Source organism: Hesperophylax consimilis, chromosome 7, assembly GCF_061612785.1.
Source record: "Hesperophylax consimilis isolate HC1 chromosome 7, BYU_Hcon_1.0, whole genome shotgun sequence".
NCBI lineage: Eukaryota > Metazoa > Arthropoda > Insecta > Trichoptera > Limnephilidae > Hesperophylax > Hesperophylax consimilis.
The window spans coordinates 36,317,058-36,342,547 of record NC_142842.1 but is presented as its reverse complement, the minus strand read 5'-3'; the positions used below and the strand labels follow the sequence as shown (position 1 = coordinate 36,342,547).

The following is a 25,490-nucleotide window of genomic DNA, read 5'->3' as shown; positions in this document are numbered from 1 at the left end:
TTCTCACTGCACATTTTTATTGGCTGCTTTATATATGATCGCAAGATTCAACTCGAACTAAATGTAATCTAGATAGTGTCATAGATAAATATATCTTATTTTAATTTTAATGTGCGACATCTATTGACTTTTTCTGCAAGTCTAGGATGAATATTTTATTTTTTGTAATAAAATAATGTGTATTATTTAATTATTCGCTAATATTGTCTTCAATAATTAAAAAAAAAAGTTATTTGATTGACACCATGTTGACACAGGTCCTAACAACTCCGAACCCTTTGGAGACAGAGAGACGATGGCATCTCTAATGGGATATTTTAACAAACTCCACACACGAATGTGAGAAAGATTTAAAATTCATTTTTCAGATTCCGATAATTATACTAAAAGTTGTAATCAAGTGCTTAATTAAAGCTTCACGTTAGGAAATACATATTTTTATACGCGAATAAAAGTCAAGACAAGGAGTCAGTGGGACTATTTTATAAAACCGATTATACATATGGTTAAATAAAATTACAAAAATCTTCTCAGTCAAAGATTACGAAATATCTACGTAAAATTAAAAAATCGTAAAATTATATAAAAACTCACTCAAAAAATAATACTAAGGATTAGTTGTTTCGCAGAATTTGAACAATTCATCCAATGTCAACGTTCATTTTTGGGTTCTGTGAAAGTCCTATTCAAGTTCTGTTATTATATCATTATAGGCTTGTTGCTTGAAAAAACCTAAATATTAAGAGAACTAGAAAAAATCTTTCACAGAACTTGAAAATTAACTTTGAAAATTGAAGAATTGTTCTCTGAAACAACCCGTCCTTAGTCATCCGAATTTGGGTTTTGAATCTGAATGATGACATTTCACCAAGACTATATGGAGAAAATCTTTCACTCTGTATTCTGTGTAAAGCTTTCTATTAATTATATAATTTAATATACTAGCTGTTGTGTACCCGGCATTGCTCGGAGAATGGTTTGGGGTAAAGGTTAAATAAGTTCCTCTGTGTAAAACTGGCTGAAGCAACAGTTACGGTGAATGGATTGCGCTATCGAGAGATGATTAATTATTTTTTCTGGCCGGAATTGGATGGTATTGATCTGGACAGCGTTTACTTTCAACAAAACGGCGCTTTGTACCACACAAGCAACGAAACCATTGATCTTTTACCATTGAATATCAAAATAACACCTCTTATTGGAAAACCCTGTACTAGGAAACATAACAAATTGTACACAAATACTGTAAGGACTGAAAGTGGCAAAAGAGGCATTGGCCACGAGGGTGTACAAATATACAATCTCCTTCCAGATAACCTTAAAACGGGGAGTATAAATGTATTTAAAAAAAACTTTTTAATCTTAAGTTATCAGAACAAAATTATAAAACTACTTTTATGTACTTAAGTTAAGAAAGTGAAATGTAAAATTCCTTTTAATTTAATAAATAAAATAAATAAATAAAACCACTCCTAAAACTAATAAGAACAAACAATTTACAGCGAAATCTGAAGAATAGTTTAGAAACGCCTACGGAACAAACAAAAAACATTAATTTTATATATGTAGATAATAAATGAAATATTCAAAATAGAACTCACGATATCTTGATACGTAGCTTGAGTGTTAACCTCTCTGCTTAGGAGATCATATTCGTATAAACCAGCAAGAATAATTACTTGGCGATAACGTACTAATAATAATTAATCGATAATACACACACTACAACCATCAAAGTTCAACAAAATTCGGTACGGGTGGCCAGTTTTAGGATGTAATTACGATTTACAAGATAAGACATCCATTAGTTGCCAAGTTTGTTATTAATAGGACCAAATAGTCCCGACCCAGCTTTGTTACCCCTGTCGCCTGTCGCTATGGAGATATAGCTCGATTAAGTTGGGATAGGTTCGGTATCAAGGTAAGATTAAATGGACGCAATAAAATGTCTAAATAAACGTTTTATTACTAGAACCTGGAACAACGTTCGAAGCGAACGAATAATTTCGTCATTAAATTGCTTCTATAAAAGTCAGTTTAATTCTATGGAATCGCTGGGAAGATATCAGATCCACGGTATTAGAAAACAAAGGGCATCTAACCCTCTGAAAATTAAGATTGTTTGGCCGATATATTCTAGGAATGCCGCTGTTTTTATTTTATTGACAATATTCATAATATACCGTGCTTCAAGCTGATACCACAAAACTTTTCAGAAATATTCATTACAGGTATTCTAAAAAAATCTCATGATTTTTCAAACAGAGGTTAAATTCTTCTTTCAAAAAAAATAAGGTCTAGTTGTTTCGCAGAAATAAAAATGTAACATCGTTACCAAATGGCCATTCAGCGCTATTTTTTCGTGTTCGACCACAGTTCGGACTCGATTAGCCGAAAACATCTACACGAACGGAGTTCGTACTCGGGCGGATGAGGATAAATTGTGAGAAAAATAACGGCCAACTGGAAGAAAAATGCATACCGAACTGGGTCATGATCTGAAAAGTTTTAATATTTCACCCTAGAAACTTATATCTCAGATATGTAGCTAAATAAGCGCACATAAGTGTAACTACATTGCCCACTCTCCGATACAACGACTTCACACCATGGGAAATCATTACTTGGGTGATGTTGACATATTCAATACCAACTTGGCAAGTTTTGTGGATCATTTAAAACATTTATTTCAACAATACTCCTAAACACATCATGTAAACCAACAAATAGCTGTAATTTTCTGTTTTTGTTTCTTGTGTTTGTATAACTTGTTACATAGCTTTTATCAAATGTAATTTTATTCTTATTTTTTATGTTTGAAAGTATTTGTCAAATTAAAATTATACTACCAACCATGTAAAAGCCCTCTGGGCGTTAAATAAATAAATAAATAAATAAAATAAATTATGGCACGCAAAATATAATGTAATTACATTCTCGTCGATGATTATTTTAATTCTTACAAGAAAAGGTTACAAAATAAATCAAAAACAGAAATACTGTTGCACACCCAACACGACCACGCTGCTCACACAATACATTAAGGCGATGCCATACGTAGTAATGCAAAATCATGTGTTTTTGGTTTGAAAATTTGGTCGTCTAGACATGTTTCAGATGCTTTAATTAAATACTGCGATTAGAATACATCTTGACCTTTGAAAAAATCGAGTATTTTTTATGTCTTTTTATAAGCCCAGAAAAAAATAATGTATAGGCCTATGAAAATGCTTTAAAGTTCGAAATCTCCTACTAACGAACCCATTTTCGGTTATGATTTTATTGTATAATGTGGCAAATTAAGTTATTTATAAAATGATCGGAAAAAAATTGAATATTTATGCCTGAACATCCACAAAATAGAATAAAATGCACTTTTTGGCCATTATTTTTTATTGCCTAAATCAATACAGGCGGATGGTGTTAAGCGGGAATTTAAACCTTATCGCCATCTACGTAAGGGTTGTTATTGATAACGGCTCAATTTAAAATATTACACAACGTAGTGCATCGCCTTAATAGAGGTGATTATATAACTGAGTTATAAAAATCTTTGCCGTAGTCTACGAAATAATGTCTCAACCAAAACCTCGTTCAGGCTTTGACTTAAATATTCTCTCTAAGGTATTTATTATATATGACCACTCAATCTACTTCCCCATCTACTCCCGTCCTTCGTATCTTTATTCTAAACCTATATCTCCTCACCCCCACCTAACCCACCACCCCTCAAAATATCTTACTTAAAAAATAACATACTTTTTTTTTTTTTTTTTTTCTTATTATTTCTGGCTTTCACCCTTCAAGGGTGTTCTTGGCCATCATTTAAAATTATTGAGAAATGAAAGGTGAATTTAAATATTAATTTTATTTAAATAGGCAAATTTCAAAATTATAATGCAAATTGGAGTGGAGTTCAGACTTAGAAGAGATGAGATGTTGAATGGAGGGGAGGCAATTTTAGATAAAGCATGATAGAAGAGAGGATATTTGTTTAGAGAGGGACAGCCAAAAAATATGTGATCTAAAGTTTCCACTTCTAGACCACAGAATGTACAATCTGGGGAGTCAACAACGTGAATTTTAAAAAGATGGGTAGGAACGGAACAATGTCCGATCCTCATTCGAATGAGTGAAGAAATTTATTTTTTGGAAAAATGAGGGAATTGCTGAAACCACGGTTTTGATGGAATAGTCCTTTGTATTGAGGCATAGCAGGCTCCCTTGGATTGACTAGCAATGTGCCAATACTCCGACCAAACATTGCGGGATCTATCTTTGATGATGGAAAAAATGTCAGATAGGGGAATGTGGTTTACGAGGGTAACAACAGGGTTGGACGCTCCTTGTTTTGCCAGGGCATCCGCAATATCATTACCCATGATACCAACATGTCCAGGAATCCAAATCAGCGTTACAGTTTTACCAGAGCTTTGAATGGAGGCTATCATCTCTCGAATAAGGCATACAAAGTGATCATCAGGATGAAGAAGAGGACTGGATTTAAGTTTTTGGAGGGAACTGAGAGAGTCAGAGAGAACGAGGGAATGTTCAAAATTATTTTTGATTATATATTTGAGAGATTCTATTATTGCAATGCACTCGGCTGAAAATATTGAAAATTGATTTGAAATTGAATGAAATATTCTGTCATTAGAAATATTGTGGTAAACGTCAATACCTATACCACAGTTAGGAGAGTCGGGAGATTTGGATCCATCAGTAAATAAAAGAGAAAAGTTGGGCCATTTAGATGAAATAATGTCATTGAACATATTATTGACAGTTCGGGCCGGGAGATTGGAATGACTTTTAAGGATTCCGATCCCTTCTATTATTGTTGGGGATAGGGTGACGTGACTATATTTTAATTTGTATAAGGGAAGTAGATCATTTTGGATGATGTGAAGCTCTGAGAGAGACTTAAAATTTTTACAGATGTCAGGAAGAGGTTTAGTTGAAGCTCTGATTGTAGATGAATGGGTTGAGTCAATGAACAACGAGACGCTGGGGATAACCTGATGACATTTAGAATTTAAACATTTAAGAACAAATTTGTCAGCAAATAGTTGACGCCTTAAATAAAGAGGAGGATCAGAACATTCTACTTGAAGGGAATTGATGGGTGACGATTGCATCGCTCCAGTTATAATTCGCAAAGATTTAGATTGAATTTTGTCTAATTTATCAAGTACATTTTTTGAGGCAGTACTAAAAAGTGGGCAGGCATAGTCAAGATGGCTTCGAATAAGTGCGTTGTAAAGCAACTTAATGAAAGTAGGGTGAGCACCCCACCATACGCCAGATAATGATCTGATGATATTTAATTTTTTTTCGCATTTAGTAACTAAATTATTAATATGGGAAGACCATTTAAGTTTCCTATCAAATGATACTCCCAAAAATTTTACTTCAGAAGCGTTGGGGATTGGAGAATTTTTAAATAAAATTTGAACGGGGGGGGTTTTTATGGCGGTTTGAGAAGGTGACACACTGAGTCTTTTGGATTGAAAGTTCAAGACCATTTAACGTGAGCCATGTGCAAAGGGCATTCATGGCTTCGTTAAGATATTTGACGGCGAGAGGGATGATTTTGGATGATAAGAAGAAAGCTATGTCATCTGCGAACTCAATAACTTTTACTTGTGGGGGAATAGCGACATGCATATCATATGTGTATATATTATACAGTAAGGGGGACAATACATCGCCTTGTGGTAAACCCTTCCAAATAGACCTACTTTGAGGAAAAATATCTGGAAGTTCAATGAAAATTTTTCTATCTAGAAATAGATTAATAATAGATTGGACAAACATGGGGGGAAGGCCAAGGCCTAGAAGTTTTTTTTTTAAGATTGGGATGGAAACATTGTCAAAGGCGCCTTCTATATCTATAAAGACGGCAAGACAAACTTCCTGTTTAGAAATTGATAAATTAATATCAGTGCTGATGATGGCAAGGTTATCTTGAGTGGATTTTTTTTCCTAAATCCAAATTGAGATGGAGAGAGAAGCTGTTTACTCTCGACAAAAAATTCTAATCGGTTTTTAATTAATTTTTTATAAAGCTTACTAAGGGTGGATGAAAGAGCGATTGGCCTGTAGTTGGATCCAGAATTTGGTGATTTGTTTGTTTTTAAAATAGGCATGATTATTTGACAACTCCAGTCATCAGGCATTATACCAGTCTGGAAGATTTTATTTAAGATGCTTAAGAAGTGGTTTAGAACATTATCATTACAATTTTTGATTATGCTGTAAGGTATACCATCTCTGCCTGGAGATGAGTCCTTGACTGTTGATAAACAATTTTTTAGCTCAATTAAGGTGAACGGAGAGTCTAGCCAATGATTAGACATAGGAGTATTATAGATGGGCGTTATTTCATCAAGTTAGGTACAGAAGGGGGGGCAATTTTGTCCAAAAATTCATCGATCCATTTAGAATGAGACGCTCGAGGAGATGGTGAACTGAAGGACGATCTAAATCTTCGGATCATAGACCAAACTTCCGAAATTGGAGTGTTCGGAGATACTGAACTGCAGAAGTTGTACCACCCGGATCATTTTTTTGACCTCAATACCTTTTTGGCATTGGATTCAGCGTTTTTGTATATAAGATAGTTCTCCATAGTCATATTGTAACGATAGGAAAGAGAGTTAGCTTTCCGAATTCTTACTACTTTGGAACATTCCTCATCCCACCAGGGAGTTGGAGGGAGTTTTTTGAGAGATTTAGTTTTAGGGGGAGGATTTGATTTATTTATTGCAGTTATGAGCATTGATTTGAAGTTATTATAATCATCTTTGACGGAAAATATATCGGTGGCGGGTGAATTTAATAGGAATTTGTCCATATGAGAGTTAAATTCATCCCATTTGGTGTGTTTCGTTTTAATTTTTGTCGAAATATGAGACTTGTTTGATTGGAAAGAAGTTTGATAAGTAATGGTGATCGGGAAATGATCACTGGAGCAAGGGTCGGGGGACACCACCCACGAGGAGAGAGAAGCCAGACTAGTAGAACATATCGATAGATCCACTGCACTGGGGTTTGTGCTGGGGCGTGAGATCCTAGTAGGAGATCCGTCATTCAAAAGGAAAAGGTTGGATTGATCTAGGAAATCCATCACACTTCGACCATCTCGGTCGGAGAAAGCAGAACCCCAGACGGGGGAATGGGCATTAAAATCGCATAATATAAAGAAAGGAGGGCTTAGTTGACTTACAATTTGCAACCAAGTTTGTTTATTGAAGTGGGCTGTTGGGAGAAGATAGACTGAAATAAAGGATGTGTCCTTTATTTTAGCTGCAACCATTTGGAAGTCAGCATTGGGGGGTTTGATATTATTTATTGGGGAAAATGATATGGATTTTTTAATAAAAAGGGCAACACCGCCGCCCGAACCTTCCGGGCGGTCGTCGCGGAGACAGGAATACCCTCCCACATTAAAATGGGTGGATGGAGTAAACCAAGTCTCCGAGATAGCAGCCAAAGAAATAATGTTGGAATTTAATAGGTTAAGGAGATCAGATTTGTTAGAAATAGCACTTCGGCTATTCCACTGAAGTATTCTGACATCCTGAAGAGTCATTTTGAATAAATGATTTTAATGTGGAAATAATAGTAGCAGCGTTGGACGGTAGATTAGTTTGAGAAGAAATAAGGTCAATTAGAAGCATAATAAGAGTTTGGATAAATGAAAAATTGTCTTGGGAGAGTTTTTCAGAAAGTTTAAGAGAGTTCATTGAGGACGGATTATAATTATTTGCACACCCATTTGTGGCATTTGAAAGAGGTGAACCATTGGGATTTAAGAGCAGTGAGTTGTGTTGTTGCTGATCGTATCCAGGAGCCGGTTTAGAGATAGCGTTTTTGTATGTGAATTTAGTTGAACGAGAAGAAGTTGTTGTAGTGGAGGGAAGAGGGTTGGATGAGGAGTAGCTGGATAAAGCCTCAGCAAATGATTTTTTGACAGGCGGGAATAGTTTAGAAGCCTGCAGAAAAGACAAGTTCTGAGAGGCCATATAAATTTGAATATTTTTTTGGCGAGATTGTTCTGGGCAAGATGTGTTGATAGCTGTATGTGAGCCTGAGAAGTTAAAACATTTAGGTGAGGAGGAAGAAGGACATTGGTTAGCTGCGTGGTTTTCTCCACATATAAAACATCTGGGTTGAGATCTGCATGCAGCTTTGGTATGACCAAAACGGCAGCAATTGAAACATTGAGTGGTGGGATAAGTATACATTTCAACTGGTAATGAGTTGAAGAATAAATATATATGGGAGGGAAGACCTTCAAAGGTGATAACGACAGATTGGGAGGGCTTCCAAGAAATTATACCCTCAGAGGAGTCCTTGTAATTTAGCCTCCTGGCTTTTATGGGATTGCCAATGTGTTGGGGGGTTGAAAGTGAAGACAGAATTTCTTCGATGGACAGACCGGTCGAGATATCTCTGACCAGGCCCATGCGAGTGACATTGAAAGTAGGGATATATGCCTTAAACTTTGAATTAGATGAAATGAAGATATTTTTGATGAAACTGTTAGCAGCTGACCCTGAGAGGAATTCAACGGAGATTCGGTAGCGACCCTCGGCTTTTACACCTCCAAGCTTGATTGAAAGATTCTTGCTATTTGATAGGAATTTGCCAAATTCAAGAGGGTGGATGGTTTTTCCTTGCTCAGTTTTTTGGGCGTATACAATGAATGGGCCACGGGAATGAGGAGAATAAAAGTTTGTTGGAGGAAGTTGAGAAAGTGCTGGTGGGGACTGTGAAGTCGAAGGCGAGTCAAGTTTTATTGGGGAAGAAGGAGTAAATTTCCTTTTTTTGGTAGAAGTCAAAATGACAGAATCACTGTCAGAAATTTCTACATTTTCCCCGTCTGGGGGGTCCGGAGAGGGATCTGGGGGCTTTGTAGGGGGTCCAGGAGGGAAATCTTCCTCCATTATTCACAACAGTAAACAACTACAATAATAGTATGGAAAATGACAGAAGTAAAAAAGTTTATAAATATCTGGAAATCAGCAGCGAAAAGTGACTCCTGGAAGATCAGGAGGGAGAAGAAACCTCAAGGCACAACACACTACACTTTTTTTTGGCCAGAAAAACAATAACATACTTATATTGTTACATTTTATTATTTAATGTCAGCAGAAAGTTCGTAATCAGTTTTGATTTTGTTTGTATTATTATACATGTAAGTTAATTTTAATGATTTGCTGTCAACTTACCGAAAACATAAGAAAGAATTTCCTACTTTTGAGTTTGATTTATTTATCATGTATTTAGAGTTCTTTCTCCATTATTTTTATTTTGTTAATTTTGTGTTAAATATATTTTTTAATTCGAATATCGCACAATAGTCTCAACTACTCCCAACCGTCTGGAACAAGTGGGACTGTTACATCCCCAAATTGGGATATGTTGTGAGGCTGAAGGTAGTTCGTAGGGGAAGGAGATGGGAAAGAGGAAGATGGGGTTGCACCTAAATTTTTAGATCTCATCGCCTAACCCGGCCAAAATTCATTTTAAGCAACGTTTTAATTCTGAATGGTGGTTTGACACATGGGTGATATTAGGAGTATCTTTCACTCTGGAACGTGCCAAATAAATTTAACAAATAAAATTTAATTATTGAAGACAATATAAGCAATTTCTCCTAGATGTGACCGTATCCTTTTCTGATTTTTCTGTTTCAGATTTTCGTTTAGAAATCGCTAATATTGTAGTCAATAATTAAATATTTTAATTTGAGGTTTTACTCAATAAAGATATTCCGAAAAATAAATAAAATTTACTTAAGTACGTCTAGATTTGAAGCCGCGACCTTCGGATTGCTAGTCAAGAGCCGTTACCCTCGACCATGGAGGCAGTCAAATTATATTTTTGAATAGAAGTTCGAATATTGTATGCTTGGACAAAACTTTCAAACCATCATTGTTGGTAGATGCCACCTATTTTATGAACAACGATTAATCGTTGTTTATCTTCCAGAGGGTTAAAAAACGGCATTTCCTCGTAAGGGTTGGCCTGGTGGGAAGGGAGTTCCCCAAATTTGGCTGGAAGCGGGTTGTCGATAATCCCTTAAGATAGCTAGAAGATCTATGTTGATTTTATCGGCCGAGCGTGGAATTTTCTCAACTAGTTTAACAATGGGCGTGTCACTCAATTGGGTCAACCTATTTAGAAGCTTTTGAGGGTTATTTATAACGCAACCATAGTTGATGCGAACACAGTGCTCACACATATGCATTGCTTGCACAGAATGTTTCAAGATGTTGTTATTCGACTCCAGAAAAAAAAAACAACCATATAAAATTACCTCATTATATTAAATTAAACAGTAAGCAACAAAGCACATGACAGTACCTACCTAAGTAGCAATTACAGCACATTTGTGTTAATTTGAGAGGTCGGTATGGGTACAGCCGCTCCTGGAACCATTTATTGGATAAACAACACTTCTGCCATAAGTCTTCCCGAGTGGTGACTTTGCAGATGTGCCCGGGTTGACTCTGCCCACCAATGCGAGACCTTTTGACCTCTCCATCAGGACCATCCGGAACATCGCCTTGCACCACAGTGGGAGGGATGGATTCATAAATCTGTCATCCTTGGACACAATGACACCCAGATTCTTACCCTCCCCTCGTACCTTATTCCCTCCCAGAACTTCCTGTCCTTCCATTCCTAAAACGAATCTCCACACAGCATCCCCAAAAATTACATAGGCACCGGGGGGAATTGTTTTATTCAGTGACTCCTGTGTGGAGCTAAAGTTAAAAAAATGACGATACACTGATTTGGTGCTCAACTGTCTTTTTAAAACATTCGATGATTACGAGATTAAGCCATAAGTATTCTGGTTGCATAAATATAAAAATTTCCCTATGTAGTAAATACCAAACCGTCTGCCATTAATTTAACAATCTACAACATCTCCTCCTTGTTACAAAAAAGCTACTTATTTCAAATAAAAGAGAAAAAAAACGGGATTGTTGTTTTCCCGCGGGAAATTTACGTTTTTCGAACGCCGCCATCTTTGCATAGATAAAACAAGCCGCCATTGTGCGTGGGTAGGTACAACCTATGTACTTCCAATCACAGTATCCAACAGCCTCCTATCTATATACATATCTATCTATATCTATGGAATATTGTGATTTATAAAGAAGGCGCAGAAGTAATTATTGATACGAAGCCATGAAAATGAAAAAAAGGATTTACACGATGTACAATGTACATGCACGGAGAAAAATGAGTATTGCTAAATTATTAAGAATCTCTTAAAGTATTCGTGATCCGGTTAAAAACAGGATTGATGACGACTTTATTGATTTGAATCAATTATTTAAAAAAATAATTAGTAGATACGTGTTATTTGATATTTAATTAATACAAAATTAAACAATACAATTTAGGAAGTGATTACGGAACATTCTGAAATTCAATTTTAAAATAAAAAAGTTTTATTTTCAATGCGTATAATTAATTTATGCCGCCTTTTTTATCGTTGGTGGTGTAATGGTCAGAATAGTTGACGTCTAAATAGTTGATTGGGGTTCCATTCTAAAAATATTTAAAAATAATAAATTTTTGTTTTAACCTTTTTTTTAATTTACTTATTAGATTTTTGATTTTATTTTCTGTAATGAATGAATACAAATCTTGAAAGCAGAAATTAATTCACTTTCCGACTTCCGATCAAGCTGGAACTCGGTGTCGATGACAATGTATTCTATAAAGTTTTGGTTGCAATCACACACAGATATGTATATGTATTTCTCTGATCGAGGTGGTAGAGTTGTCGAATTCAGTTCCTGTGTAGGTCCAATACCTTTTTTAAAGTTTTAAAAGACATTGTAGCAGTTATTTCCTGCCCGCTACAGAGTCTCAGCTATAATCAGTGCCCATCTTTAGTTTACGGCTATTTTGAAGGATGGCAACTTCGCCACAAGATGACACGGACGGGCTTGCGGACAGGACGGCCACCTCGAGCCGTCAGTATTCAACAGGCTGCGCTTCCGGAACGTTGTGAACAGAGAGGAGACACGAACCACGCCATGAGCCGACACGACATAATTTACGAGCGATGATGACGCCGTAGTTTAGTAATTTGCCTTTGGTCATCCATCGTTCTACAGATAAATATTAGCTTTGTCGAAGGCACTGCTTGGCGCCCCATATTACCATTCATCAGGTTAGTTAAATTTTAAATGTTACCATCCTTTTGTCGATCTCAATGCAATTTTAAATTTCCAATCGTGCATTCAACCTTCGGCTGATGCACACGCCTGAGATATTTGCTATAAATTAAATAGGTCTTGTGTTATTTAAAAGATGTAGAAATAAATGTTGTATTTTGGAATCTTTTCCTCCTTTCTTTTATTTTCTACACTTATGTTACAACTTATTCCTGAGATAATCGGCGCGCAACGCGCCCTTCACCTTATAAACTCGTTTCAACATTAGATGTATCATAATAAAAAAAATGTTTTTTTCAAGATATTTTTTTTTCATAAGCTCTGCGCGAGTAGTTAATACCTATATCTAAAAAAACAGTAAAAATAACTTGGACCAGCTTGATTTAGAAATTGTTAACTTTATCAAATGTTTCTGTGTAACACGAATTTAAATTACAAAAAAATATAAGATTTTCAAAAGTCAATCAAGATCCCTTTTCAGGATCCTAATATCAAACTGGTATTCAATCGAAACATTTAAAAAAACAATTCTGCGGTTTTGTACCTACGACACGATTAAAAAAAGGAAAAAAAAACTGAATATCTTCTTGAACTGAAAATTAGTTAACAAAGAATTCCAGTCAATTAAAACAATTTAAATATTTTGCAAGATATCCAAAAAATATGAATTCTTTTGAAAATAATTTTTAAGGTTAAACGCAACGCTCGTTGTATTCTACGTGTTCACAGATGGCGTTAATTAATTAATTTTGTTTAAATACGCTTTTGCAAGGTATTGCTTTACAGTATTAAGACAAATTATTTGTTTGCGCCCTCATATACGCAATATGAATATGAATAAATAGTTTTGTCCATATAAAAACTCAATTCTATCGAGAAAGGCATACAAATACAATATTGGATTGAATCATTGGTAAAATATTGTATTTGTGTGCCTTTCTCGAAAGAATTAAGTCTTTAAACGAACAAAACTATTGATTCATATTCATATTGCGCATATACGGGCGCCAACAAATGATTTGTCTTAATACTGTAAAGCAATACCTTGCAAAAGCGTATTTAAACAAAATTAATTAATTAACGCCATCTGTGAACACGTAGAATACAACGAGCGTTGCGTTTAACCTTAAGCCACAGTAATGGCCTGTGTGCGAGTATGTGCAATTGGTACAAAATGGTCCGCATTTTTGCTGCTGACGGCCGGCTAACCCGTGACGTGGCTGAGCTTAAGTTCTCTCAGAACCCGCCGACCAATCACAGGGCGTTTGAGGGTCTTCCAGTTTTGATCGTTTTTAAATGACGATATATCATAGTGATTTTTTTTTTGGTATTAAGACGTGTTGCGGATAAGAAGTAGGTAGTCTTTCTGTAGCCAACGTTTCGGACAGCATTGCAGTGTCCATCATCTGAGGTTATGGTGAAATATGTGCTTTTATAAGATGTGATACCGTGTTGCCAGCTCGAACCCTCTAAGAGCTGACATTAACGTATAATTTTAAAGTGTTTTTCTGCGTTTAATTCTGGTTTAGCTGTCAATTACCGGATACCAAGAACTACTGAGCTTAGACGATATATCAGTTCTAGGTATAATTATATATCCAGAATCACCGTTTGTTGATCTGTATGAATATATATATATATATATTTTTAACGATAATATTTTTTACAAAAGTTCCTTATTGCCTCATTTCTATCGAGAGTTTTATAGATGAAAGTAAATTTTTTTGACTTGTACAAGGACGTTACACGTATTTTAAAACATTTCGCAAAATAAAATATCGTAAGAGGTAGTGGAGCAAAGAGCAGTGCCCACGTGACGAAGAAATGTTTATGTTCTCACGCCAACTTGTGCACGTATTATAAATACTTATATTATATGTATTTTTTATTCCTCAGATTTTTATGCTTTGAACACGCAGTAGCAGAGTTTCTAAAACTATTTCGACAAAACGTTCCTTTCCAAAACATTGTTTTCTTCGCCCCCCTTAAAAAAACATTGCAAATCCATGTTTTATTTTTTAATAAAAAAGGTTTTAAATGCTTTATACTTCTTTAATTATATCAGTTATAAAATAAAATCAATAATTATTACATAAATAAACGGTCACAATTAATTGTAATGAGCTGATAAATAAATATTAATGCTTCTCTCATTACTAGCTCATTCGGGTGTGGATAGGTATATAAAAAAAGGGAATAATTATGCGTAAAATTATGTCTATTAATCTTTCTAATTTGGCTTACTGAAAGAATTAATTTGTATTAGCTTACAATGATATATTATTCTAAAGACTTTTAAAATAGTTGTTTATATTTTTCATAATTTTCTTTTGATATATTTTTGTTTTAAATTAAAAATTAAAAACATAAAATTATTTTAACTACTTACCCTTTTCAAAATTGGATCTGATTTCTCGAGAATTCCGATTATCCGTGATTTTTCACGGGCTGCGCTAGTATTAAATAAAAGCTTATAATTTGAGTGAATACAAAAGTGTATGTATTGTCCAGGGCTTATATAAAGGATGGGTAGGTTTTATATTGTTTTTGAAATCCAATTTGCCGCCATCGGCAAATGTCTACACCTCTGAACGGTTTGAAAATAGACGTCGACGAATACCTTCACCACAACCGTATTCTTTTAATTCAATATTGGTTTCTCAAAAATGTAACCGTAAACTCACTATAATAAGATTTATAATGTAAAGAACCCTTTAGACAAACTGCTAAAAAGCAGTTTATCGGGATTTTTTTGCCTTTACTATTTGTAAACTGTGTAATATAAAATAAAAAATAAAAATAAAGTTACTAGTCACGTTTTTCTACTGCAGCGTAGAAAACTACTGTATTAATTTCAACATGATTTAACTTTGATTCCGGTTTAAAACACGCTTTCAGAAGTTCAGTAAATATTATGATGATTTGAATTCATCATAAGACCGACCTCCTTAACGCCTGAAACCAGGAAGGTCATAATACATATTACACAAAGATTAAGGCGCTACTGAGACAATTGTGGCACATTTTAGCTTTTCTATTAAATCCTTCTATAGATCAAAAAAACCGATTGTCTTCGAATACAATATTTGCTTACTAACTGTTACATCTATTAAAGACCTTGGTGTTTCTCTTGATAGCAAGCTTTCTTTTCGGGATCACATAACTGCAATCGTTAATAAATCCCTCAAACTACTTGGTTTCATCACTAGAATCACTTCGGACTTCAAAAACGTAAAAACCCTTAGAACTCTTTACTGCTCCTTGGTTCGCCCCCATCTTGAATATGCTCGTGTTATCTGGTCTCCTTTTTATGCTGTCCACATTCGACGCATTGAATCTGTTCAACATCGGTTCTTAAGAGGGATTGCTAGGAGGCTAGGATAAGAAAAAGGCAAATAATCATATGATGAAATTGAACTAACTCTAAATCTCTCTCATTTGGAAGTTCGTCGGGAAAGAAATGTCCTCATTTGCTTCTTCAAAATTATAAATGGTATTATTGATTCACCTACTCTACTGCAACTCATTCCCTTAAATATCCCCTTGCACAAACTCAGAAATAATGAACTGCTCTTCCTCAACCATCATTCGACAAATTATGAATACTATTCACCATTGTCCAGAATGTGTAGACTGGTCAACTCAAGTGAAAACCTTAACCTTTTTGGGATAAGTCTGAATGATTTTTGCCAGTCGCTAAACAAGTGACGGAATATTATAAGTGTCCTGTGGTCCTGACCCATGGCGTAGTCTTGACTTGATTCGACTATTATATCTGTCTTATGTCTTTACTTTCATGTACCTTTGTCTACTCCTGTATTTTTCATTTTACTGTATTCGTGTTATTATTTTGTAATTTGGACGATGTCCGTTAATTAATAAATAAATCATTGGGGATGTCATAGTCTTACAGGTTACAGATGGTTTTTTTAAGTATATTTTATGTAGCTATAAAATTTAACATTTTATATCAGGTGTACATCTATTCTAACTACTATAAAAATATTGTATTACCTAGGTACTAACATTTGGTTTTCACAACATTGAGACATTACGCACGAAAAACTGCAAGACTTTGGGCTTCCTCAATATTTAAAAGAATTAAGGTTTCAAAATGTTCATTGAATGTTCATTGTTCATTGAACATTTTGAAGCCTTAATAGTAAATAAATATTTTCTGTTGCCAATATATTTGTCTAAGGAAGCCTAAAATCGTTACAGCTTCTCGTAGAATAGCCATGCACTATACTATATTAATTATAACACCTTTTGATGTATAACCTGGTAATATTTTATTTTTTTAACTTATATATAAATACTAGGGTATTATAGACCAAACGTTGCTACACACTTAAAATATGCAGTTGGAGCTCTTGTGCGATTTCACATATAAAATAATAACGACTTCTTCAGGTGTGTTCAAATAAATAATACTTTTTTGAGCAATCTATTTTTTAAGATTTTTTCAATTTATATTTGTGTTTCAGGCTAATAATTATTGCTTATAATGATTTGTTATCCTTTGTGCTTTCCATAAAATCTTGTCTTGTAAACATATGTTTACTTTTAATAAATATTAATAATACTTTTTTGCCTTCAGAGGTCACTAACTACCGCCCCCCGACCGAGGGAATATCCCCCAGTTTGGGAATCTATGCTCCACAGCAAAGAGTATCCCATATTCATGCATGACAGATTCGCATCAATTTTCAGCCGACGAATATTTCTTTTGAAGAGCCCTTTCATCCCTTTTAGAAACCCCATTCTTCAAAAATTGGAGGATGGGGTAGTGTTTATATCATTTCACGCTTTCAGAATTTGAGGCGTGGATAAGTAATGATAACTCTCAGACAAAATAGGTATATAACCTATTTTTGAAATTCTCAATGTGACTCTAAAAATATGATTCTTTTTAAATGCCTTTGGGTTAAATGGCAACGTTGAGAGTCAGCGATAATTTAAATTATGCAAATGTATGTAAATATATCATTATTTATTTTATACGGTCTGTGGCAGGACAACATCTGCCCGGGCCCACATATATCTTTTTTTTAATGGGGACAACTTTTCTTGTAATAACTTGTCGGTTATACCCATAATATTATAATATATCAATGAAAAAGAAGATAATGAAAATGAACAAACACAGAAAACAACAAAAAGATAACGGTCACAACTAGGAATCGAACCCAGGCTCTCTGTTTTACTGGGACAACGTCTTTATCCACTCGACCATTGTGACCTAACTGGGATCGATCCCAGTTGAGATCGTTATCTTTTTATTTTCTTTGTCTTGTTCTGTTTCATATTTCGTTTGGATTAATTAGTATTATCTTCCTCTTCAATGATATATTAAATTGATAGATATACCCTTAAAAAAAAGTTAAAGAAAATATGTTCCAGTTGAAATTTAAAATTATTTATTTCCTCAATAATCGCAAATTCACTTTGTGGTTTCATTTTTAATTTAACGAAAGTAGATCACTTTGCATTCATCACAATTTAATCAAAATCTGCTGTTTATTCCGTAGTACTCTCCATGATAGGAAAAAAAAAATTTGGTGGCGGCTGTTCATCGGAAGGAATTTTTAACGTTTGTTTGAATTTAATTTTTGGTTTTCGGTAATGAATAAACGCAAATCTTGGAAGAGTAAATTAACTAGTTTGGAACAGCCGCCCGCAAAAATAAATTTATTTTTTGATCGATCCAGTACACCATTACACTTGCAAGGGTCTCTTTAAAATGATTTATCTGTAACCTACTTGTGAAATTTATCATGCCTAGTAAAACGTAAAATATTCTGTGGATTTAAAAACAAAAAAGGTGCGTAGTTATGTACTTTCCACATTATCAGTTTTGTATTCCATATATTTTTCACAAAACTATACCGAGGAAGAATAGGAAAAAAAAACCTGGAATGTAAACAAGATCTAGTAAGGTTGAATGATATTAGAATTTAGGGTTCGTTTCGTTCAAAGACTACCTTCTTTAGGGCCTTTGTAAGGAAAAGTTATTTCTGGTCAAAGCCACGTACATTTGAGTTGGGATAGGGTAGGGTAGGTCCGGATACTGTAGTACAAATCTAATAAATTATTGTTACAAAACGTGACTTAGTTGAGTGCCTTAGTTACCTATGTCAAAGGATGAAGAAAATACATATTCGAATGCTTTTTGAATCACGGATGTGAAATTATTAAAGTTATAAAATGGAAACATGTAGGTATATCAATTTAATGCACTCATGTTTTTAGAAAAATAAAATGCTCATTTAAATAGTGCATTTTCACTTTTTTTTTAATTTTATAAAAACATTACGATGATGAAGATATTTTAATTGTATTTTTATGTTGACGAATAAATTTTCCATGAGGTTTTAAAATGTGCCATTTTCGATTACAGACAAAACGACGGTTCCATGATAACTTAACACAATGACTTTTCAACACACTTTTAAAAAGTGATATAAAGTCATTAAAAGTGAAGGAAATACTTTAACCTACGAAACCTAGTTTTTGTTTCATCACTTTTTTAAAGATTTGTTCAACTTTCATTTTGATGAATTATCCGGTCACCCAAAATGAAATGTTCGCGTTTATTCGTGAATTCGTGATTATTCGGTCAACATTGATGACAGCCATCTTACCAGCCAGTGGAAAGACGGCTATGTCATAATGACTTTGTGGCCAGTTGGAACCGTTTCAGGATTTGTGGTTTTTCAAAAATTACCAATTTTTAGTACAATGATCAGAATCAGAAAAATAAACTTTACTTCTTCCACAATGAAGAAGTAAAGTTTATTCACTAATGGTTTGTTAAAATACCCCATTGCTCCAGGATAAAGGCCAAAAAATACCCCATTGCCCCAGGATAAAGGTTCAAAAAATTCCCCATTGCCCCAGGATAAAGGCCACGAAATACCCCATTGCCCCAAGATAAAGGCCAAAAAATACCCCATTGCCCTAGGATAAAGGCCAAACAATACCCCATTGCCCCAGGATAAAGATCAAAAAATAAATATTTTGATTAATGATTTTAAATACTTGACCTTATGATCATCTACTTTTTATTTGTTTTATTCTCTTTTCGTCTTAACTGGTTCATTGAGTTCAATTCACGTATCCTTTTCTTTTCACTGTATTGTTACTACATTGTGTCCATGTAATATTATGATGTAAACTGCTACTAACCCAGTGGTCGGCAAAGTGCGGCTCCGGAGCCGCATGCGGCTCTTTGGCTCCTTGAGTGCGGCTCTGGCACAAATGCTAAGGTCGCTCTGCTGTTTTTAAACTCTTGAAATAATTCCTCTATTGACAAACACCATTTCAAAACAACAATTTTAAATATGAGGGAAGCATTTCTCAGCAGGTTTCAGAAGTTTAAAAACAGCAGAGCGACCTTAGCAACCGTCGAAAATCCTCTTATTGACATTGGTAACTTTGAAATACAATTGCAGGATTTAAAAAAACGATGAAATATGGAGCTCTAAATTTCAAAGTCTTTGTATTGTTTTGGAAATATTGGAGAAGAACAAATGTGATCTTAGTTCACAACACAAGTGGTCTGTTTTGAAAGACCTGGAGAAGGAAGACATGATCATTTTCAACTTCTGGAATAGTATTCCTGACTCTTACGATCAGCTGAAAAAACTCGCGTTTGTTGTTTTTTCCCTTCTTGATTCTACATATTCATGCGAACAATCTTTTTCAAGCATGAACTTTATCAAGAGTAAACTGAGAAATCGTCTAATTGATGAGAACCTGGAATCACGCTTAAAATTAAAAACAACAACATAAAAACTTGACTGACTGACATTTTCCAAGAAGATGCAAGGACATTGTTCGCATTGTGTTTGTCAGTCATTGACATGATTTAGATTTATAATAGGTACCTTACTTTCATATTAGTGCCTATCAACGGATATTTTTTTATTAATGGTGAAATCACGTTTTATTCAGTGTACCCGTAATTTAATGAAGGTCTAAAATTATAATAAAGGTTAACTAAATTAAAAAAACAGATTTGGCTCTCAGAATTTTTTTGAATCGTTGTAATGTACATATTTGACTCTTTGGCCAATAAGTTTGCCGACCACTGTACTAACCTAATATACAATACAGCTGCTATGAATGGATACACAGTATCCTCCTTGAGGATCTGAAGGACGATGCTGTGTGTTTACTTCTTACGGCAAAATAACAACTATCAAAAACATGCAAACACCTCAGTTCAGGTTTCCTGTTGAGGTGTTCACAAAACACTGTAACTAGGGCAGTGAGGCAAGAAACTAAAAAAAAGACGTAGATTAAATGCCGTACGTGCGGCATATACGACCGTATTACGATAAAAAATATGCTCGCATTATTTCCCGACCACCACGCGAAAGACTACCATTCAGAATCGAAACGTTACTCGGTTTTAGTCATGTTTGGTGACCAGATTTGAATAATCAAGTATTTACCCACCTTCCTCTAAACCATGCCCTTCCCCTCTCCACTACCATCAGACTGTACACCATAGTAACACTGGCTCCAGACGGTTGGGAGTTGTTGGGAGTCTTGTGCGGTACTCAATTAAAAAAAAATCAGGAGACTTAATTGCTGGAGTAGGAATATCAGCGGTCAGAAGAACAGGAGCGTGCTAAGATATATGAGAGATGATCAGACGAAAGAGTTTTGTTGAAGTTCATACTCTCCGTCTCCAAAACAGTGTGATGGTTAGTTAGATAGTTAGGTATTAAAAATCAAAATCACTTACAATCTGAACTTCTCATTCCACTTGGGACTGAGCGTATGCGGCTTGACCGAAGTGGCCCGGATAAACTTGGCCGGGAGTTGCCCGGCCGTGCTGTCGCGGTGCTCCCTGCGCGAGCCCCCGTCGCGCCGCTTGAAGCTAAGCCTGAAGGAGTGGTGCTTGCGCAGCTTGTCATGCGGGCCCCCGCCTCCCAGCTCGTCGGGCCCGGGGTCGCTGAGGCGAGGACTGGGCGGCTGCGGGCTGGGCGGCGGCGGAGCCATCGGTTGTATGCCGAGCATGCAGTAGGGGTCGCTAAAACCTGCAAATAATGGAAAACATCCAATAAGCTTCTTGTACATCCGAAACAGGCGCCGTACCGCCACACTTTTTATGGCTCTACACCCCAAATTCACCGAATTCAAGAAGCAATGGCCCTGATATTGTTATAGTTATAGCTCCGTAACTCATAGAGTTTACATATTTCTCCAATAGATGTCTCTAATATACGTGTATAGGTTCGCCCCTCCAGTTCAGAGGTGAAGTCAGCTAGCAGAATGGATATTAGACATTAGTCTGACATGTAAACATACTACTATGCAGCAGCACGGCTCATAACCGGGGTTTTAAAATATTCGCACATTTCAGAACACCTTCGCAACCTTCACTGGCTCAAGTTCCCTGAAAGAATCCAGTACAAACTGTGCTGGATGGTGTTTAAATCCATCAATGAAATGGCCCCACCCTACATCTCTAAACTATGCTTCCCGGAAAACACTGGTCTGAGGCAGTCAACGCTTAGATCAGCAACATCAGCAGCTGTAGGCAGACTGATAGAACCTATGCGCAAGCCAAATACTAAGTTTGGTGATCTCGCTTTCGGAGTATCTGGGCCGAATGCTCGGAATAAACTCCCTCCGGAACTAAGATCCATAACAAGTCCAATAGAATTCAGGTCTAAACTAAAAATTTACCTTTTTAAGCTGTCGTACCCTTAAATTAAATATACCAATCCTAAGAGAAAATCCAGTTATATTCAATTTTTCAATTAAGTCCTAAATCCTGTATCTAAATTTCGCCAAAAAACAATTAGATAATGTTAATTAAGTGTTAATCTCAAGTGACCTACCAGGTAAGTATTGTACTGTATATTTTCTCCATAAATAGTTAAGTAATAACCTAGATCACTGTAGAAATGTATTATAAGTTTGTACAGCGCCCTTGAGGTGTTTTTGCACAAAAAAGGCGCTATACAAGTCATCCAAGTATTATTATTATTACTAATTTTTGTTTCCATTTAAAATACATATCTGTTTTGAATACTCGGTCTTCGCACCCTGCTAGCCCGTTGTAAGATGTTTTTGGCCAAATTTTTTTAAAGTTTGCTCTCTGTAGGTATACATAATCAATGCATACAAAAAGATAAAGCATAACTCATTTCGTCAGTATGATATTGTACCTATTGCAAAAGTTTTCAAGTAACTACTACCTACTTTCTACCAATTAAACTAAGCCCATTGACTCAAGGCCAAAGTTTTAATTTGATTCTAACCAAAATTTCTGTAAATTATCTATTTGCGCTCGGTGTTACACTTAAAGTTTTACACTTTACGCAAGTGAAGTCCAAATAATATTCCTTGGCTCGGTTGGTCCATACTAACTACTCAACGGTACAACAGCTGATTTTAGTTTTTTGCGATTTATAGTATTGTACTTGGTTCTTTGATTAAAGATTTCGAAATACTTGCTTGCTTGTGCTTATTTAGCCAAATTTAAATAACATCCTGTCTCCAAAGCTCTAAAGAGTTATTTCGATATCATCAGGATCCGCTAACTTTTATGTTTACTTATCGAAATTAGGGGAAGAGCAACAAATCTCTAATACCTGTTCAATGAAAATTTATGGTCTATTTCGAAGAGAGTTTTTTAAACATTATATATTATTGGGTAAGTTTTTAGATTTTCACGGCCAAAAGCATTTTTGTTGTGTGTTTTTGGGGTGTTATGTCGTGTTGCGATAACTCCTTCTTTAGCCGACGTTTCGGACAGCGTTGCAGTGTCCATCATTAGGGCAGATCCGGTAGATCCGAAGATGTGTAATTGATTATATATTATTTCACAACAATAACTTCTTTCTCAGTTGTGTTATGGAGAGAATATTTAAACTGGGCAATGAAATTACAGATGTCGCTGACATTTTTATATATATACATATTTAAGATATACATCATTTTAATAATTAGAATAAAATAACTTTGTTTTTAATGCCACTTTATTGCATATATTTTTAATATATAAAACCAACAGGTTTCGGTTCACCCGGGACCTACATCAGGGTTATATAAAAACATATTTTAAAAATTAAAAATGTATATAATGAAGTGGTATTAAAAAAAAATTATTTATAGTAAGATTTAATTATTGACAACATATTTTAAAATTTTAGATTTATTTTATAGAAGAAGACGTGTATCTGGCATTGCTCGACTTTAAATTAATAAAATATCAATGTATTATATTTAAAAACCTTCCGGAATAAATTCTCTAAAACCCTATCAAACTCCGTTGCATTGTTTAGAAGAACTAAGCGCACAAACAGATAGTGGTTTTTTCAATTTAATTTTTAATTTTTATATGATCCCAATAGGGCATTAATAAATAAATCATGTTACATGGTCATCGCGACAGAGTTTGAAAAAATTTCATTAGAAAGTATTCTCGGCTGCGTAGTTTGTGAAGAATAAAGTGCTTGAAATGTTCTACACTAATGGTTATACGTAATCTTACAGTAAAATAGCATTGGACAGAGCGGATCGGTTTAGCGAACCAGATCACTAGGATCAGTTCTCTATAAGACCCGGTTCGATGAACCGAGTCGATTGAAGGACGGTTCGCGAACAAGCTAATCCCTCTCCACCCGCCTCCACGCTCGCTTCCTCAGCCCTCCTTTTAATATTTCATTCAAAAGAGTTACCATATTGGAAGAATGAAAAAAAAAATCGGAAAATCTTTGTTTGGTAAGGTTTTGGTACATAATGGTAGTAACGAAAAATCAGTAGGGTAATCGTTCAATGCATTTCTCTTGTCGCATTTGGTAATCTGTACCCGGGAGACATGGTTCTATTTTTAGTAATTATTAGTTACTTTAGTTTTGATTTAAAAAATTATGACGTCATCAAGATAAAAAAGTGAAATTTGCTATCATTTTTCTGTTGCTGTTAATTAGTACAAGTGCTGGTAAGACTAAACCTTTCTAGGCATCTGAAAACTAAGCTCCCAACTCTTCAAATCCACAGGCATAATCTGATAAATCAATTATCCCGATTCGTTTGTGAGTGAAGTTCCAACCATATCTTCACCAGCTGTTAACCAATTAAATTCACCTCAAAATTTTGAATTTCAACCAGAAGTATCTTCAATGTAAGACAATCTTCTATATCAGGAAATCAAATTTGCTTCTGCATCTTCAACTGTGGCAAAATCTTCAATTACATCTATATTAAAGTAAAATAAACAAATTTTTCACAGAATTTGAACATTTCATCAACTTTGAAAGTTGATTTTCAAGTTCTGTGATGGTCTTGATGAATTGTTCAAATGCTCTTAAACCACCCGTCCTAAGCCACCAGCTGTCAAAAACGTATCAATCCCGATCAGTTGTGAACCCCGAGCCGTGATAGCCGTTAAAGGATCACACAGATTTTCGTTCAGCCGGGTCACCAGCTCAGATCCGGTTCACTGACCCGAGTCGTTCTCGAACGACTCACTTCTACAGTAAACTGCTTTTTCGTCCCACGCCCACGACCTCCGTATCTGTAAGGGCGCTTGTCAGTTAGGAGATGGAGCATTCAGTATTTAACAGGCCTCTGTTTATGTTTTCCCGTGTTCAATAAACAGTGCATTACAATTCTAACAATCAGGTCTAAAAGTTTTTGACACTATGAATAGTGTGCAAACTTTTTTCAAAAAGACAGGTCAACAATGATCTGTTATTTTTAAAATACATATTTATTTATTTTTTTAAAAAGATAAACTAACGTTTACAAGGCAAGGTTTTAATGTACAGCACAATGGATAACAAATTATAATAAACAATAATTATTAGCCCGAAACTCCTATATACATTGAAAAAATCTTTCGAGAAAAAATAAATGTCGCCTATGGGTAGCGAACCCGCAGCCTTGCTTATTTTAAACCGCTAAATAATTCAATAAATACAAATATATATTATTCAATAATTATTGCTCATTAAATATGATTTAAGATTTTCACGGCCAAAAGTATTTTTGTTATTTGTTTTTGGGGTATTATGCCGTGTTGCGCTAACTCCTTCTTTAGCCAACGTTTCGGACAGCATTGCAGTGTCCATCGTCAGGGCAGATGTCTTATTTGAGGTTGTGTTAAAATGTGAGCTTAAGTATGAGGTTGTGATACCGTGTTGCCAGCTCCAACCCTCTGAGCTAACATTAACGTATCATTTTTTTTTATTTAAAGTGGTTTTCTTCGTTTAGCTCTGGTGTATCCGTCAATTACCGGATACCAAGAACTATTAA

The 25,490-nt window shown here is 35.1% G+C and overlaps 1 protein-coding gene across 1 annotated transcript in view; it reads right to left on the bottom strand.

The window, feature by feature from the left end:
* Positions 1 to 25,490, bottom strand: part of unc-13-4A (BAI1 associated protein 3) — a 321,552-nt gene that overhangs the window by 74,777 nt on the left and 221,285 nt on the right. The window contains exon 5 of the mRNA XM_089633990.1: positions 20,965 to 21,259. Coding sequence (XP_089490116.1) covers positions 20,965 to 21,259 — 295 coding nt within the window. The remainder of the gene's footprint in view (positions 1 to 20,964; positions 21,260 to 25,490) is intronic.